Below are 17896 nucleotides of genomic sequence, written 5' to 3'. Positions count from 1 at the left end.
TGACTTGCAAGGCCGGTGCGTTGTGCAATTAAGTTCACATGGTGTTAACAAGATGGTGGGTTTGTTGTCAGCGTGAGTTGTGGTGGTGGGGAGCACGAAGGGAGGCTCAGCCAATCTCCACGTATACATGGTTGGACTTTGACAATAAAGGTTCATTCATTCATTCCATCAAAGGGCCAAGTTTGAAAACCCCCGTTTTATGCCATTCCTCACAGCCATTGACCTTCGCTCATTCCGCCGGGACCTGAAGACCTGGCTCTTCGAGCTTTCTGGCCTGGACTGAGAGTATTAACCGGGGTTTTAATTGTATTTTAATTGTAATTGGGGTTTTTAGCTCAAGTTTAGTGTAATCATTTTAATTGTTTTTAATTTTGTAATTTGTTGTCTTGTTTTAAAAAAACCTTGTGAACCGCCCCGAGTCCTACGGCAGAAGGGCAGTATATAATTTTTTTAAAATTTGTTTTTAACTTTTGTATTTTGGTTTTTTAATCACCCTGTAAACCGCCCTGAGTCCTTCGGGAAAGGGCGGTATATAAATGTAATAAAATAAATAAATAAAATAAATAAGTCATCAAATCAAATCAAATCAAATCGTGGGTTCTGTTTTGGCACTCTGACAGCATACCTTGGATGCTTTTAGTCTGTCTGCGTGAGACAGACGCCCAGCAGACGCGTGTCGTGGAGGCGTAACTATGCACACGTGCAAGAGACACGCGTCCATCCATCCATCCACCCTTCGGGGACACGCGAGGCTTCACCTCTCCAGGCAAGGAGAAGCCCGGCGCTTCATGAATATTCACGAGAGGGGCGCGGCCACCCCGCCCCCAGCGCAGGGCGCGCGCCGCTGCCGCCGCCGCCGAGCGGGCCGCTCATGAATATGGAGCAGGGGGCGTGGCCAGGCCCGCCCCTCCCCCGTCCTCCTCCCGCCGGGAGAAGATGGCGGCGGCGGCGGCGGGCGGGCCAGGCGGGCGGGACGCGGGTTCCTCGGTTCCGCCGTTACGACGAGGCCGGGGTCGTCGGCGGCGGGACGAGGCCTACCCCGCGGACGCCGACGGAGCCCCGGAGACCCCGGCGCGGCGCTCGGGCCAGCGGGGAGGCCTCGCCGGAGAGCCGGGCCCGCCGCGAGGTGCGTGGCTGGCGCTTGCCCGCGCGCGCGTAACGTGTGAACGGGAGGAGACGCGCGTCCACGTGGCTGCGGCGGGGGTTGGAAAGAGGGAAGCGCGGCCATTGGCCGCCTGGAAGCGGGGCGGGGAGCGGCCGCCGGGGTCGTCTGAACGCGGGCTGAGCCGCCGTGGGCGGCCACCCGCCTTCCCATCATCCGCAGCCAGTCTGGGCAGTGAGGAACGGGCGGGGAGTGAGCCGCCTGCCTAAGGCAAGCAGCCGCGTAGCCCTCGAAGTGGTCGTGGGAATGCGATTTTTGCTGGCCAACCCGCCTCGACGCGTGCAAGCTTGGCAAGCTAGTTAATCAATAGGTGGTCGTGGGAATGCGCGCTTGTTTCCCCTCCCCCCAAAGGGGCATCTCCAGCGGCGTTCACGGGAAAAGAGGCCAAGATCTGCAAATGTTGGCTAGATGCGGGTCTTTGTGGCAGACGAGAGAGTTGTTGGCTGAGTTGTGTGTCCAGGGCAGCGTTGGCATCTGGAAGATGGCTGGACTTCAACTCCCAGAATCCCCCATCCGGCAGAGCTGGGTATAAAGACCCCAGCAGAGCTGGCTGCAGAATTCTGGGGGTTGAAGTCCAAGCGTCTTCAACTTTGCCAAGGTTGAGAAATACGGGAGGTCCTCAACTTACGACCACCATTGAGCCCAACATTTCGGTTACTAAGCGAGAGTTAAGTGAGCTTTGCTCCCATTTTGCAGCCTTCCTTTCCACCGTTGTTAAGCGAAGCACTGCGCTTGCTAAATTAGTAACACGGTCCTTAAGTCGATCCGACTTCCCCCATTGACTTTGCTTGTCAGGAGGTTGCAAAAGGGGATCACGGGACACTGCGACCGTCGTAAATATGAACCAGATGCCAAGCGTCACAATTTTGATTGTGTGACCGTAGGAAGACCACAATGGTGGTAAGTGTGCAAAATGGTCCTGTGACTTTTTTTCCACCGCCGTTGTAAATTTGAACAGTCACTAAATCGACCGTTGTAAGTCGAGGATTTCCTACAGAAGCAGTATTTGAGTAATGCTGGCTAGGGGATTCTGGGAGTTGCCAAGTGCAGCCATCTTAGTTGTTAAGATTGTGAACTTTGGCTCAGAACAGCCACTTGTCTGAAAGGCTATAGAATAGATCCTCTTGATTGAGCAGGGGGCTGGACTAGAGGACCTCCGAGGTCCCTTCCAGCTCCGTTCAATTCTACTTTCTATTCTAGAATGTGTTGTTCCTTGTGGCTGGGGAATTCTGGGAGTTGAAGTCCACAAATCTTAAAAATTGTCCAAATTTCGGAAACACTGGCTTAAGAGAGCATTTGTCTGAAATGGTATAGGGTTTCCTGCCTGAGCAGGGGGTTGGACTAGATGACCTCCATGGTCCCTTCCAACTTTTATTATTATTGTTGTTGTTGTTGTTGTCCACGTGTCTTAAAGTCACCAAGTTTGGAGACCCCTGTTCTAACAGTGTTGAATATCATCGTGGTGGGACCCTTGCAGCGTTATCAGACCCACACACACACACCCCTCTTTCGCCAGATCCAGAGAGAGAAACAGGAAGCAAGTATGGATCTTGGGTGGACCAGCAGTCTCTTTTCCAGATCCATCTGGATTGGGAGAGCAAGGAGATCCCTGGCCTGGAATGAAGAGAACAGGAGGAATCGCGTTTTTCGAACGTTACTAGCAGCCGCTTCTCCTCCGCCTTTGCTGGAAGGACGGTCCTTCCAGTTTGACTCACTAGCGTGTGCGCTCACAAAAGGGCAGTACGTTGCCTAGGGTGGGCCCCGATGCGGACTCCTGGCACGTGTGCTTGTGAATGGGCTTAGCAGCATTAAGGGCGGAAAGTCACATTCTGCCTGGCTTGTATTTTGGGAGATGTCGTTTGTTTGCATCCCGCTTTTCCTGTTTTTACAAATAAGGCGGCGAACGTACCCAACACGCCTTCCTCTTCCTATTTTCTCCACAACAACAACCCTGTGAGGAGGGTTGGGCTGACAGAGAAGGTCTGGCTCAAAGTCACCCAGCCGGCTATCCTGTCTAAGGTGGGACTAGAACTCACCGTCTCCGGGTGATTGGCCCAAAGTTACCCAGCTGGCTTTCATGTCTAAGGCGGGACTAGAACTCACCGTCTCCTGGTGATTGGTCAAAGGTCACCAGCTGACATTGGTGCTTAGGGCAAAACTAGAACTCACCGTCTCCTGGTGATTGGCCAAAGGTCACGGAGCTGACATTCATGTCTAAAGTGGGACTAGAACTCCCTGTCTCCTGGTGATTGGCCCAAAGTTACCCAGCTGGCTTTCATGTCTAAGGCGGGACTAGAACTCACCATCTCCTGGTGATTGGTCAAAGGTCACCAGCTGACATTGGTGCTTAGGGCAAAACTAGAACTCACCGTCTCCTGGTGATTGGCCAAAGGTCACGGAGCTGACATTCATGTCTAAAGTGGGACTAGAACTCCCTGTCTCCTGGTGATTGGCCCAAAGTTACCCAGCTGGCTTTCATGTCTAAGGCGGGACTAGAACTCACCATCTCCTGGTGATTGGTCAAAGGTCACCAGCTGACATTGGTGCTTAGGGCAAAACTAGAACTCACCGTCTCCTGGTGATTGGCCAAAGGTCACGGAGCTGACATTCATGTCTAAAGTGGGACTAGAACTCACCGTCTCCTGGTGATTGGCCCAAAGTTACCCAGCTGGCTTTCATGTCTAAGGCGGGACTAGAACTCACCATCTCCTGGTGATTGGTCAAAGGTCACCAGCTGACATTGGTGCTTAGGGCAAAACTAGAACTCACCGTCTCCTGGTGATTGGCCAAAGGTCACGGAGCTGACATTCATGTCTAAAGTGGGACTAGAACTCACCGTCTCCTGGTGATTGTTCCAAAGTTACCCAGCTGGCTTTTGTACCTAAGGCGGGACTAGAACTCACCGTCTCCTGGTGATCAGCCCAGAGTCACCCAGCTAACTTTCATGCCTAAGGCGGAACTAGAACTCCCCGTCTCCCGTTTTCTAGCTGGACCACAGAAGCTCTGGCTATTAATATTCCCCATTAATCTCCCATTCAGAAGCCAAGGCCGTACCACTTCTGTCAGCCTTCTCTTCCGATCCGGGATGCTCCCTATCTTTGTGTGTAATTCTGAGGGTTTGGGAAGGAGGTTGATTTTTATCTCGGTTAGTGCCGTGTGCTAGCCAGGATCCTCCGGGCTTTAGTAAGGAAAGAAAGAAAAGAAAGAAAGAAAGAAAGAAAGAAAGAAAGAAAGAAAGAAAGAAAGAAAGAAAGAAAGAAAGAAAGAAAGAAAGAAAGAAAGAAAAAAAATCTGGCCGTCCAGAAAATAGCAGAGGAGCCAGGAATGTCTCACAGGCGATTTTTGCAAACTGCCAATCCCGAGAGGGCTTTGCCTGGATCAATTTGGCCAAGAGGGTTAGTTTTAATCTCGGTTTAAAAAAGCCAAATAAAAGAGGGCAGGGCACCCCAGGGAGTGCCAGTGGGAATGTGTGTGTGTGTGTGTTTTGTGGCACATTTAGACTCTACCTGGCATAAGGATTTTCCGACTTAGCCACATGCAGAAATGGCGAAATCCTCTGTGTGTGTGTGTGTGTGTGTTTTAAAAAATAACTGCTAAGCATGAGTCACACAGTCGGAGCGGGCTGGGCAACTTACACAATCAAAACAGGACGCGGAAGTAAATCGGTCCTTCCCAAAATGTGGCGACCGTCCTACGCAACCACAACCCTGCCCCCAGACTAAGATGACAACGGATTCAACAATCTATCCTAGGATCTGGGAAGAGATGTCGAAGAAAACAACAACAACACACATTCTCATGTCACGTTTTAGGCAGGGGCTATAACTGCAGTGCAGCGTGTTAAAAGGAGGAGAAAAACGTGGCTGGGAAATTTGGGGAGGGAGGGGCTCAGCGGGCTTCCCCTCCCCACAGGGGGCTAGAGAGCATTTTTGGAAAAAAGTTCCCACGCCCCCCCCCCCCCCCGGTGAAATAAGCACAGATAAATCTCAGTACCAATAGAAGAGAATCTTGTTAGATCAGGGTTGAACACTGGGTCCCCGGTGCTCTCTGAAATGGGTGCTTTCCTTGCAGATGTTTCGTGACCGAACTAGGGAACATCATCAGGGCTAGAAGGGAGGAGGAGGAGGAGAAGGAAGGAAGGAAGGAAGGAAGGAAGGAAGGAAGGAAGGAAGGAAGGAAGGAAGGAAACAAAGAAAGAAAGAAAGAAGAAAGAAAGAAAGAAAGAAAGAAAGAAAGAAAGAAAGAAAGAAAGAAAGAAAGAAAGAAAGAAAGAAAGAAAGATTGTGGGGTCCCTGGTGCTCTCTGAGCTGGGTGGTTTTCTTGCAGACGTTTCATGACCCAAATAGGGAACATCATCAGGGCTAGAAGGGAGGAGGAGGAGAAGGAAGGAAGGAAGGAAGGAAGGAAGGAAGGAAGGAAGGAAAGAAAGAAAGAAAAAGAAAGAAAGAAAGAAAGAAAGAAAAAGAAAGAAAGAAAGAAAGAAAAGACTGTGGGGTCCCTGGTGCTCTCTGAGCTGGGTGGTTTTCTTGCAGATGTTTCATGACCCAGCTAGGGAACATCATCAGTGCTAGAATGGAGGAGAAGGAGAAGAAGAAGGGGAAGGAGAAGGGAGGGAGGGAGGGAGGAAGGGAGGGAGGAAGAAAGAAAGAGAAAAGAAGAAAGAAAGAAAGAAAGAAAGAAAGAAAGAAAGAAAGAAAGAAAAGACTGTGGGGTCCTTGGTGCTCTCTGAGCTGGGTGGTTTTCTTGCAGATGTTTCATGACCCAGCTAGGGAACATCATCAGTGCTAGGAGGGAGGAGGAGGAGGAGGAGGAGGAGGAAGGAATGTGGGGTCCTTGATGCTCTCTGAGCTTGGCCGTTTTCTTGCCGACATCTCACGGCCAAGCTAGGTAACGTCACCAGCGCGCATAAATGTCGCTATTGGAGCAAGTGACACTTTGTGAATTGAATGGCTTTCCAGATGTTTTGGCCAAGGTCTTCTCTGCTGGGTCCCCCAAGATTTTATGTTTTAACGCTGGTTTACCTAAATCCGCTTTTCCCGAGCCCCAGCCTGCCATCGCTCCCACGTCTTCCCCATTGAGCCTCCAGAAGAGTCCCACGGGGCTGAAAGCCAAAGCAGGGCAGGATTCTCACCCTTGGCCGAGATCTCCGTCCGCATTCCTGACTTACAGCTGCCTGGTTTTCCCTCCTGGGAGTCAGGGATGCGTGCTTCTACCTGAAAATGTGCACACCCATGCCCTCCCTTGAAACACACCCATTTTGTAGCTGTGCACGGGACATTTCCTGCTGGCTCCAGAGAGCGTGCAGAGAGCCGATCCTGTGTGTGTGTGTGTGTGTGTGTGTGTGTGTGTGTCTATAAGTGCACAGCCACCTCCTATGCAAGTGCGGACACACCTGGAGGTCTTTTGGAGGGGGGGGGATGACTTTGTCCTCTGTCCCTTTGCAAGAATTCCCCCTCCCCCTGAGAAATTTTGACCTGACCTCGGTCCACGGTAGCGAGTGCGAATTCTAAAGCTGTTGAAGGCACAGGACAGCCAAGCTGAGGGGAAAGGGAGAGATTTCCAAGCTGAGCCATGCTGGCTCAGGAATTCTGGGACTTGAAGTCCACAAGTCATGAAGGGGCCCTAGTTCCCCCATGCTGGCTGAGGAATTCTGGGAGTTGAAGTCCATGAGTCATGAAAGGGCCACAGTTCCCCCATGCTGGCTCAGGAATTCTGGAAGTCCACGAGTCATGAAGGGGCCAAAGTTTCCCCCATGCTGGCTGAGGAATTCTGGGAGTTGAAGTCCACGAGTCATGAAGGGGCCACAGTTCCCCCATGCTGGCTCAGGAATTCTGGGAGTTGAAGTCCACAAGTCATAAAAGAGCCAAGGTTGCCTACCCCTGGGTTGGGGGTTTTTTTGCTCCAAAATAATATGCACAAAAATCGAGGAAAAATTATTTGATGATCCAAATGCACTGACTGGGAAAGTTAGTTGGCAAAGGAAGACAGTTCGAGTAAGGCTGAAGGAAACAGGGATATTATATTATCAATTAGATGTTTGAATAGGGTTAAGAATAGATTGCTAGAAATAGAAATATTACTATAACTAGTAATCAGAAAGGGAAATAAGAAAATGCTAAGAGGTTTGAACAAGGGAAGCTTTTGGTTACCCAAATATAACTTGTTTTGAAACTATAAACGATTTGGATATTTTGAATAAGGATGGGAAATTGAAACCGAAAAAAAAGCGGAAATGGGATACTGACCGAATAAATGGATATTGAGTGCAAATGCAATTAAGATACGTTTTGGTTAGAAAAGGTATTTTAAACTGATATTATTGATAATATTAGAAACCTGTAATAAATGCTGATATTCAACTGTGTATCTACTAATAATAATTGTATTCGCTTGATGTGGAACAATGTTTCTTACTGAAAGAAGAGAGGCGGCATGTAATACTGAATTTAGTTGGAAGAAGCTTATATGTACCACGGAATTATTAATGGGCCCAGTCAACACGTTGTCTATTAAGCACTTGTTTGTAAAAATAGAAAATTAATAAAATATTTGTATAAAGAATAAATACGAGCCAGTTGCCAAATAGCTGAATTTTTTTAATAATATTTTATTAATTTTCCAATTTTACATTTGAGTATTTAAAAAGCAACGTGGTGACTGGGTTAATCAATAGTTCCATAACAAAATCTTTAGTGCAAATCTCAGGTTACAACATCAGATATTTTTTCCTTTTTTTCCCTTAACATTCACTGTCTTGTATTCAAGCTAGTACATTTCTAATAATATCAGCTCAAGTTGACATAATGGCTGGATTTTGATCATGTGACCACGGGGACGCTGCAAAGGGTCATAAATGTGAAAAATGTTCGTAAGTCCGGTTTTTCAGCGTCGAATGGTCACTAAACAAACAGTTGTTGAGGACTACCTGCATGTCGGATTCAGCTGGTCCTCAACTTATGACCATTCAGATAGTGTCCATTCCAAGTTAGGACAGCACTAAAATAAGCGACTTGCAACTAGTCCTTGCACTTACGACTGTCAGTGCGTCCCTGAGATCGGGGCATTTCGGCAGCTGACTCCTCAATTTTACGACGCTTTCAGCATTCTGGGGTGTGTGTCCCTTGGTGATCGCCCCTTGGTGACCTTCCTGAATGATTTTCCGGCCGGTAAAATCAGTGGAGGACGCGGGATCCGCTTAACGACCCCAAGCGGAAAAAGGGTTGTAAAATTTGGTGTGGCCGTGTAACGGCTCACTTCATTGACCGCAGTGCTTAGACGTGCAGGTTCCAGTCTCCATTGTAGTCGTAAGTCGAGGACGATCTTAATTGTAAGGGGGTTGCCTTTTGGCCGCCACTTGTGAGTGGACTCAAAATGCTCAATAAACATTTACTTTTTCTTTTGGGTAGATTTTATCTTCAGAACGCCCATCAGCTTGGCCAAGCACGGAGAAGTTCAGGAGGAATATAAAAGCCACTTGCGAAAGGTAAATTTTATTTATCCAATGTATTTGCAGGGAGTCCTCGACTTACAGCCGTTCCTTTAGGGACCGTTCAGAGTTACCACAGCACTGGGAAAAGTGACCTGCGCCCGTTTTTCCACACTGACGGCCGCTGCAGCGTCCCCAACGGTCACGTGATGAAAATTCCGATGCTCGGCAACTGACTCGTACTTACGACGGTTGCAGTGTCCCGGGGTCACGTGGGTCCCTTTTTGCGACTTTCCAACAAGCGAAATGGGGGAAGGCAGAGTCAATTGACAGGCGTATTACTAACTTCCCACCTGCAGTGACTCACCTAACGGTGGCAAGGAGGGTCGTAAAGCCGGGCCAAACTCTCTTAACAACCGTCTCCCTTAGCAACGGAAATTGTGGACTGCATTGTCGGTCGTAGGGAACTTCCTAAAACTTTGACTCCGGAGGGAACAAAGTTCTCATCCAAGAAGCTTCTTCAACTCTGATTGGATGGTGGGGAAGGGAAGGATTTAGATTCCTTGCAGACAGCTGGTCATTTGCCTTCTTTCATTGAGGCCACCTGAAGGTTTACCTGTGTCCTCATGGAACTTTCTTATTATGCTTTGAAGACATTTCCCTTCTCATCCCAGAAGCTTCTTCGGGTTCTGACTGAATGGTGGGGAAAGGGAAGGATTTATACTCCTTGCAGACAGCCGGTCATTTGCATTCTTTTTAGAGAGTCGTTGAGGCCACCTGGAGGTTTATCTGTGTCCTCATGGAACATTCTTATTATGCTTTGAAGACATTTCCCTTCCCATCCCAGAAGCTTCTTCGGGTTCTGACTGAATGGTGGGGAAAGGGAAGGATTTATACTCCTTGCAGACAGCCGGTCATTTGCATTCTTTTTAGAGGGTTGTTGAGGCCACCTGGAGGTTTATCTGTGGTCTCATGGAACTTTCTTATTATGCTTTGAAGACATTTCCCTTCTCATCCCAGAAGCTTCTTCAGGTTCTGACTAAATGGTGGGGAGTGGAAGGATTTATACTCCTTGCAGACAGCTGGTCATTTGCATCCTTTTTAGAGGGTCGTTGAGGCCCACTTGGAGGTTTACTTGTGTCCTCAGGGTCACCTGAGTGGTGCAAGTGGGTGTGGAGCCTTTTCTTTGAAGACCTTTCGCTTCTCATCCAAGAAGCTTCTTCAGCTCTGACCGGATGGTGGGGAGTGGAAAGATTTATACTCCTTGCAGAAAAACTGGTCATTTGCATCCTTTTAGAGGGTCGTTGAGGCCACTTGGGGGTTTACTTGTGTCCTCAGGGTCACCTGAGTGGTGCAAAGGGGTGTGGAGTCTTCTTGGAACTTTTGAAAGGACCGTGTTGTAGACTGGAGATAGATGGTGTTGTATCCCTCCCCCTCTGTTGAGAGAGGGCTGTTCAGTTGTGACACAGAGGTGACATCCAAGTGGCCTCAACGACCCTCTAAAAGAAGGCAAACGACCAGCTCTCTGCAAGGAGTATAAATCCTTCCATTCCCCACCATCCAGTCAGAACCTGAGGAAGCTTCCTGGATGAGAAGTGAAACGTCTTCAAAGAAAACCAAGGCAGCCTCCTGAAAAAAAAAGCATCTTTGGAGGCGTCAAAAGGGGACCCCGTTTACACAATCAAATTCTCATCCCAGGACCCACTGTTGCTCCTCTTCTTCCTCTTCCTCTTCCTCCTCCTCCTCTTACAAAATCACCCTGGTTTTCCTTGATTCCTTAGCTGAGACATGAAAAATGGGCAGAAGAGAAGAAGTCGGAGGATTCGATTCACAAGCTGATGGCGGACGAGGCCGAGGTGGACAGGAGAAGGACAGACGATCAGAAGAAAGAGGAATCCCTGATGGGCAGAGTCAGCCACGAACATGTAAGTTGACCGATGGATCCACTCGGCTTCTTTGCCAAACCGGTCAAATCTTTCACCTTTTTATTTCTTTATTGGTTAAACAGTAGAAGGGACCTTGGGGGGTCTTCTAGTCCAACCCCCTGCTCAAGCAGGAGAACCTATGCCCGTGGTGGCGAACCTATGGCACGCGTGCCACAGGTGGCACACAGAGCCCTCTCTGTGGGCACACATGCCTTCACCCCAGTCCCAGCTGGGTTTTATAAAACCTTTTCGCTTTAGGCCTCTGCCGCCGAGCGCAAAAAAAAAAAAGGTTCAATCAATCAATCAATTTTAACTTCTCGCGGGGAAAAAAAAAATCTCACCAAGTTGGAATTGATTGAACTTTTTAGTCCCGTTACCACTGCAGCCACGCGCACCCAATGGGCCACGCCCACCCAATGGGCCACGCCCACCCAATGGGCCACGTCCACCTGGCCCCCGACGATACATAAGTGGGCTTTGGGTTGCAGTTTGGGCACTCGGTCTCTAAAAGGTTCGCCATCACTGACCTATGCCATTCAGACAAGTGGCTGTCCAGTCTCTTCTTAAATACCTCTAGCAGTGGGGAAGGAAGGAAGGAAGGAAGGAAGGAAGGAAGGAAGGAAGGAAGGAAGGAAGGAAGGGTTGGAAGGGACCTTGAAGGTCTTCTAGTCCAACCCCCTGCTCAGGCAGGAAACCGTGTACCATTTCGGACAAAGGGCTGCCCAGTCTCTTCTTAAAGACTTCCAGCGTTGGAGCACCCACAACTTCTGGAGGCAAAGTTGTTCCACTGGTTAATTGTCCTCCCCGTCAGGAAGTTTCTCCTTAATTCCAGGTTGTTCCTCTCCTTGACGAGTTTCCATCCGTCACTTCTTGTCCTGCCTTCGGGCGCTTTGGAGAAGAGCTTGACTCCCTCTTCTTTGGGGCAGCCCCTGAGATACTGGAAGGCTGCTATCCTGTCACTCCTAGTCCTTCTCTTCATTAAACTAGACATCCCCAATTCCTGCAACCGTCCTTCATATGTTTTACCCTCCAACCCCCCTAATCGTCTTAGTAGATTTTCACAACAACCTTTCTAGAATTTTCTTTGGGGCAACCCCTCCGATACTGTCCCAAAGGTGCTTTATTTCAGGAGGCAACTGGACTTCCTTGGGTGTTTTTCTTTGAAGACGTTTCGCCCCTCATCCAGGAAGCTTCTTCAGTTCTGACTGGATGGTGGGGAAATGGAAGGATTTATACTCCTTGCAGACAGCCGGTCCAGAAAAAAAGAAAAAGAAGAAAATCCAGTTGTCTCGTGAGAAAGCATCTTTGGGACAGCCGTGACTCGGATGGCGGGAGAATCGCCGTAGACCCTCCAATCCTGAAAGACCGCGATCTTGTCTCCCCTGGTCTTCCTTTCCATTAAACTAGCCATACCCAATCTGTCAGAGCATGCGCAGTCTTATTGTGCTGAGGTAACCCAGGAGTAAATACAGTCAACAGTGGTTTCTAATTAAAGGATGGTTTATGTTACGCTAGCTAGAAATGTACACTAGAAACAAGACACATGCAAGTGGTGAAACAGCAAACTCCAATACACAGCAGTTACAGCAGTCAAACAGAAGAGAGAGAAGACTCCAGCAAAAAAACCTTCCCTTTTATACTCAGACTCTTAAAGGGATACACACACCTGCAGAATCATGCCTATTATTGCATCATCCACATTACATCTTTACATAAACTGTTAAATCATTAAACCTTGACATAATCCCTGATTTTTCTTTGCTTACCGGCAGTTTCCCGAGTGCCTGTCAGATTCGGAGAACGAGGAGCCTTTCCAGGGCCGACCCGTGTATCGGTCGGCTTTCGTCTCTAAAGGCAACGCCTACTCCATCACCTCGTTGGCCGGGTGAGTCTCCCCTGAGCTTCTGTTTTAGCTGTGGACGGGTGATCGAAAAACTCCCGTCATCGGTAAGGAGGGCGGCCTCTACATTTAATAAACAAAGAAGTACTTTTTTTAAAAAAGGAGGCTGGTTTTCAGACGAATGACTGGCTGAACGGCAGGCAGTCCTTGACTTACGACAACAAATTTCCATGGCTAAGCAGGACGGCTGTGAAGTGAATTTTGCCCCATTTTATGACCACAGATGTTAAGTGGATTGCCACAGTTGTTAAGTTGGTAGTGCGGTTGTTAAATGAATCCAACTTCCCCCCCCCCCCGACTCTGCTTTCCGAAAGGTCGCAAAATGTCCCGGGACACTGCAACAGACATAAGTACAAGCCAGTTGCCAAGCATTTGAATTTTGACCACGTAACCATGGGGATGCTGCAACGGTCGTAACTCTGGAAAGGTCCTAAGTCCCTTTTTCCCCCCACTGCCGTTGTAACTTCAGACGGTCACTAAACGAGCTGCCGAGGACTTCCTGTATTTCAAAGGGCAGGCCGGTGTTTTAATAATGGCAATAAATAAACTGGCTTAAATGCGTGGCTTAAATAAACCGGCTAATGTTGTTCTTTTCCCCCCCCCCATCCCCCCCCTTTTTTTTTTCCTTTTCCAAAATCTCCGTAGAAATTTTAGCTCCAAAGTCGAAAGGAGTCAAAGTTGCAACGATACGCTGGGGGATCGATCGAAAAGCAGGCAGAGATCGGCTCCCTTCCGAACAAAGGTACCAGGATCTTTGTGATACGTGGGGAAAGTCATTGTTGTCTTAAAAAAAAATAAATCTCGAGTTTTCCTCTAAAAGGGATTCCTAAGAGGATACTAGGTGTGTATGTGTAGACCGTGACGGAGCCTGTCCATTATTGTTCTATGTCAGGGGGTCTTCAAACTTGGCCCTTTGATGACTTGTGGACTTCAACTCCCAGAATTCCTCAGCCAGGCACGCGTGCCTGGCTGAGGCATTCTGGGAGTTGAAGTCCACAAGTCATCAAAGGACCAAGTTTGAAGGTCCCTCTTCTATGTCATAAAGGTTGTAAAATGAGTCAGCCACGCGACCGATCTAACTTTATGACCCTTTTTGCAGTAACTGCAAAGTCATTGAGTGAACCAAGAATTCACCATAGGTTGGATTTTACTGAGAACTGGAAGTAAAGCAAAATTTTGCCAAACACTGGAAATATGTAGAATTACAGTCACATGCCTGCCGGAGACTCTAAATCAACGACTACCTTTTCTTTAATAATTTAATTTTGTGGGAAAGGCGATGAGAATCAACCCTGCGTCCCCCTTCCTCGCTCTCCCCTGTTGTTCTGAATTTATCTCCCGTTTTGGGTCCCAAAGGTGCTTTTTCAAGAGCTAGCTGGACTTTCTTCTTGTTATTTGAAGACGTTTCGCTTCTCATCCAAGGAGCTTCTTCAGGTTCTGACTGAATGGTGGGGAGTGGAAGGATTTATACTCCTTGCAGACAGCCAGTCGTTTGCATTCTTTTTACAGAGTCGTTGAGGCCACTTGGAGGTTTGTCTGTGTTCTCACGGTCACCTGAGTAGTGCAAATGGGTGTGGAACACGGTCCTTTCAGCAGTTCCAAGAAGGCTCCCCACCCATTTGCACTACTCAGGTGATCCTGAGGTAAAGCTCCAAGTGGCCTCAACGACCCTCCAAAAGGATGCAAATGACCAGTTTTTCCTGCAAAGACTATAAATCCTGCTGTTCCCCACCATCCAGTCAGAGCCGAAGAAGCTTCTGGGATGAGAAGCGAAACACCTTGAAGGAAAAACAAGGAAGTCCAGTTGCCTCCTGAAAAAGCACCTTTGAGACAACCGCGATCTGGATGACGGAGAATCTCCACAGACTTCCCTTTTGTGGTGCCATCGCTGACTGAAACTGCTTCTCTTGCAGGCCAACCCCACCGCTGGTGCCTCGGTTTCCCTCGTGGGCGTCCTCTCCTCTACCCAGAACAACCGCTGTCTCTCTGCTCCGGACCTGACCGCTGAGAAGCGTCTGGTGCTCTCTCACCAGGCGCCCTCTTCGTTCTCCGTCCTGCCCAGGCAGGAGCGCTCGATCAGCCCCGAGAGCAACGACAGCATCTCCGAGGAGCTGACCCACTTCAAGCCCATTGTCTGCTCGCCCTGCACGCCCCCCAAGCAGCTGCCGGATGGGCGCGTGCTGAGCCCTCTCATCATCAAGTCCACCCCCAGGAACTTGACCAGGAGCCTGCAGAAGCCCACCACGTATGAAGCCAGCCCTCGGATCCTGAAGAAGTGGGAGCAGATCCTCCAGGAACGCCAGGTCAAGAAGACCCTCTCCAAGGCCACCTTGACGACCTCGGCTCCCGAGCTGGGCGAAGATTTCCAGGCTCCCAACCTCCCCGTCCCGGTCAAGTGTCCTTTGCCGATGTCCAGCTTTGTCACCTTGCCAGACTCTCTCCCTCTCCTCTCTCTGGCCAAGCGTGACTGTTCTGCAAACAGTCGGAGAGACTTGGAGGCGATGGAGCTGACTCCCCAAATCCTCCCGCCAAGAGCCCCCGAGAAGCCCCCCAATTCCAGGATTTCTGAGCTCGCCGAAGCAAAAACTGCTCCCCGTCTGGCGGGGCCCTGCCTTCACTACGACGGCAAAACGTCGCTGGCCCGTAAAGTTGTCCGAGTCAACCCGGCCTTGGAGAATGGCTCCCTTCCGGCCGAGCGGAAGCCGCGTCGCTACTGGGACGAGAGCGAACTGTGCCGTCTCTCCAACGGCCTCCGTCTCGAGAGGGGGCTCGGCGAGGAGACCCCCTCTCTGCGGCGTGGGCGGAAGCGGCCCTGCAAAACCAAGCACTTGGACCCTTCGGTCAAGCGGTTGAGGCCGTCGGCTGCCCGTCGCAAAGGCCCTCCAGCCTCCGACTCGCTGCGACGGAAGAGGCGGCGGCCCCGGAGCGTGACAGAGCAGAGACTGCAGCAGGAGGAGGCCGACCGGCAGCTGGCTGTGCAGCTCCAGCGGCAGTTTGAGCGGGAGAGCCGGACACTGGAGCAGCCGAAGGGACGAGCCGATCAGTATTTCTTACGCTCCAAGAACGCCACTGGGGCAAAGTAGCCCTTCTCGAGCCACGCAGCTTTTCCGAGATTCCCGGCTAGACGTCGCCGGTCTACTGCTGGCACAGTTGTGGGGACCAGGAGTTCTCTCTGGTCGGTGCGGGAGACAGACAGGGGCCACAATCCGGAGCCTTCCTCCCCTCCCCCGAGGTGACTCCGAGATTATAAATCTCACTTACAGTGAAGGCCTTGGGATCCGAGCTGGTTATGGTAATGGGTGGACCGACACTGCGAGCGGCGTTCGTCGTTTCAGGAGCAGGCCCCTCCCCCAGGTGGCTAGAAGGCCCGGTGGCAGAACGGGTGGATTTCCCCCCCCCCCCGAAAAAAAATCTATTTAAATCTACAGGTAGTCCTCGACTTATAACTCTTTGTTTAGTGACTGCTAAAGTTACAACCTCACGGGAAAAAGCGAGCAGTGGCCATTTTTCCCACAATCGTTGTGGCCTGCCCAACGCTTGGTAGCTGACTCACATTTATGACGGTCGCTGCGTCCCGGGGTCACCCGATTCCCCTTTGTGACCTGACCAGCAAAATCAACGGGGGAAGCCAGATTCACTTAACGACCGGTGATTCGCATAACGGCTGCATCCGGAAAGGTCGTAAAATAGTTCAAAAGTCATTTCACCACCGTCTCCCTTAGCAACAGAAATTGTGGACTCCATTGCCGTCGTAAGTCGAGGACTATGTGATGAACTCTCCAGAGGAAGGAAAGGGCGCTCCTTGCTTTGAGTCCAAGCGCCAGGGGCCAGAGAGAACTTTTGGCTGCCTGGTGGGGTATTCCCCCCCCCCAATTGGCTCTCCAGCCCCATCCGTTCTTGGTGTGGGGTTGTGTTGCAGCAGTGTTTCCAAACGCACACCCTGCTTTGGGGCAGGCAGAGCGCGAAACAAACGGCGCCCGTCGCTCTTTCTGACCCAACATCTACGATGGGGGGCCTCCACAGCCAGGCGAAACGCCTTGGAATCGAAGCCCGCCAGGCCAGGATTCCCCATCTCGGTTTATTATTTTTTTGCGGGTGCCCAGATTTACGCACAAAACGTCTGGCACAAGAGGAGATGGTTGCCGTGTCCTCCAAAACGACTTTTGGTATTCGGGGGTGGGGGCGGAGTGGAGTGGGGGCGTTTCGACCGAGTCGTGTTCCTCCCGATGCTGGTTTGCAGAAAGCCTTGTTTTCTGGCATCGGGAGGACCTGCTTCCGTTTTGCGGCTTGACCCAAACCGAAGGTCTGCATGAGGTTTGAGTGGCAGGTTCGTTTCCCGCTCCCTCTTGTAAAAAAAAAAAAAAAAGGAGGGGGGGCTGGGGGGGTCGGGTTTTTTCCGAGCACTTCCAAAGACGCAACTTTGGCCGACCCAGGTGGTGGTTTGAAGCTCTGGCGTGGCTAAACCTAGGTTTAAAGTTTAAAATTTGAATTAAGCCTGGGAAAGTAGACAACACCCCCCCCACCCACGCAAAAAAAGCTTTTTCCTCAATCACACGATCTCGGGTGGCACCTGGAAAGCACCTTTCTTTGCCCTGCCTGAGGCCTGCCAGTCCGTCAGGTGCAGCGTTTCTCCGCCTGGAGGATTTCGAAATCCAGAGGGGTGGACTTCGACTCCCAGAACCCCCCCCCCCCCCCCAGCCAGAGTGAATCCTGGGAGTTGGAAGTCTAGCCAAGCTGGCGGAGGTATTGGGGAGTTGGTGTCCCTCCACCCTGCTGGCTGAGGCATGCTGGGGATTAAAGTTCACGCGTGTTGGGGCATGCTGGGAGTTGAAGTCCACATCTTAAACTGGCCAAGGTTCTCGACAGCCGGAATTCCCCAGCTGGCATGGCCGGACTTCCAACTTCCAAAATGCCCAGCCAGCAAGCAGGCAGGCAGGCAGGGGAGTTCTGGGAGTCGAAGTCCACATTTAAAAAAAATAAAAAAAATAGTCCCTGAGCTGGGAAACGCGACTTTAGAGACTTGACTTTGCTCTACCGTTGCGAAGCCTCCTCCGTTCAAAAGCCTCCTTGCCAGTAATAAACTGACTTTCGTTGCATCCGTTCTTCGCTTGGCCTGGCTTCTGATTTGGATTTAAAGCCTTGGGTTGGTTTCTTCGTTTCTTTTCTTTCTTTCTCTTTTTCTTCTTTCCTTCCTTCCTTTCTTTTTCTTTCTGTTCTTTCTCCTTTCCTTCCTTTTTCTTTCTTTCCTTCCTTCCTTCCTTTTTCTTTTTTTTTTTCTTTCCCTTTCCCTCTTTCTTTTTCTTTCCCTCCCTCCCCTTTCTTTTTCTTTCCGTTTCTTTCTTTTTCTTTCCATCCCCTTTATTTATTTATTTATTTATTTTTCTTTATTTTTTCCTCCCTCCCTCCTTCCTTCCTTTCTTTCTTTCTTTCTTTCTTTCTTTCTTTCTTTCTTTCTTTCTTTCTTTCTTTCTTTCTTTCTTTCT

The 17896-nt window shown here is 49.9% G+C and overlaps 1 protein-coding gene across 2 annotated transcripts; it reads left to right on the top strand.

Annotated features, from left to right (window-relative positions):
• The first annotated feature begins 922 nt into the window (after positions 1-922).
• On the top strand, positions 923-17622 carry RNF169 (ring finger protein 169). Of its 2 annotated transcripts, XM_083362129.1 has the most exons (6): positions 923-1126; positions 8569-8645; positions 10370-10513; positions 12286-12398; positions 13059-13155; positions 14327-17622. In XM_083362129.1, the coding sequence occupies exons 1-6, from the start codon at positions 937-939 to the stop codon at positions 15494-15496; spliced, it is 1791 nt and encodes a 596-aa protein (XP_083218255.1). In that variant the 5' UTR covers positions 923-936; the 3' UTR covers positions 15497-17622. The 2 variants fall into 2 exon arrangements, with proteins under 2 accessions (XP_083218255.1, XP_083218256.1); XM_083362130.1 differs by lacking the exons at positions 923-1126; positions 8569-8645 and adding an exon at positions 5830-6479.
• Positions 17623-17896: the final 274 nt, after the last annotated feature.

Source organism: Vipera ursinii (genome assembly GCF_947247035.1).
Source record: "Vipera ursinii genome assembly, chromosome: 4".
NCBI classification, from domain to species: Eukaryota; Metazoa; Chordata; class Lepidosauria; order Squamata; family Viperidae; genus Vipera; species Vipera ursinii.
Note: the sequence above shows the minus strand (reverse complement) of the source record. Positions and strands in the feature narration are given on the sequence as shown.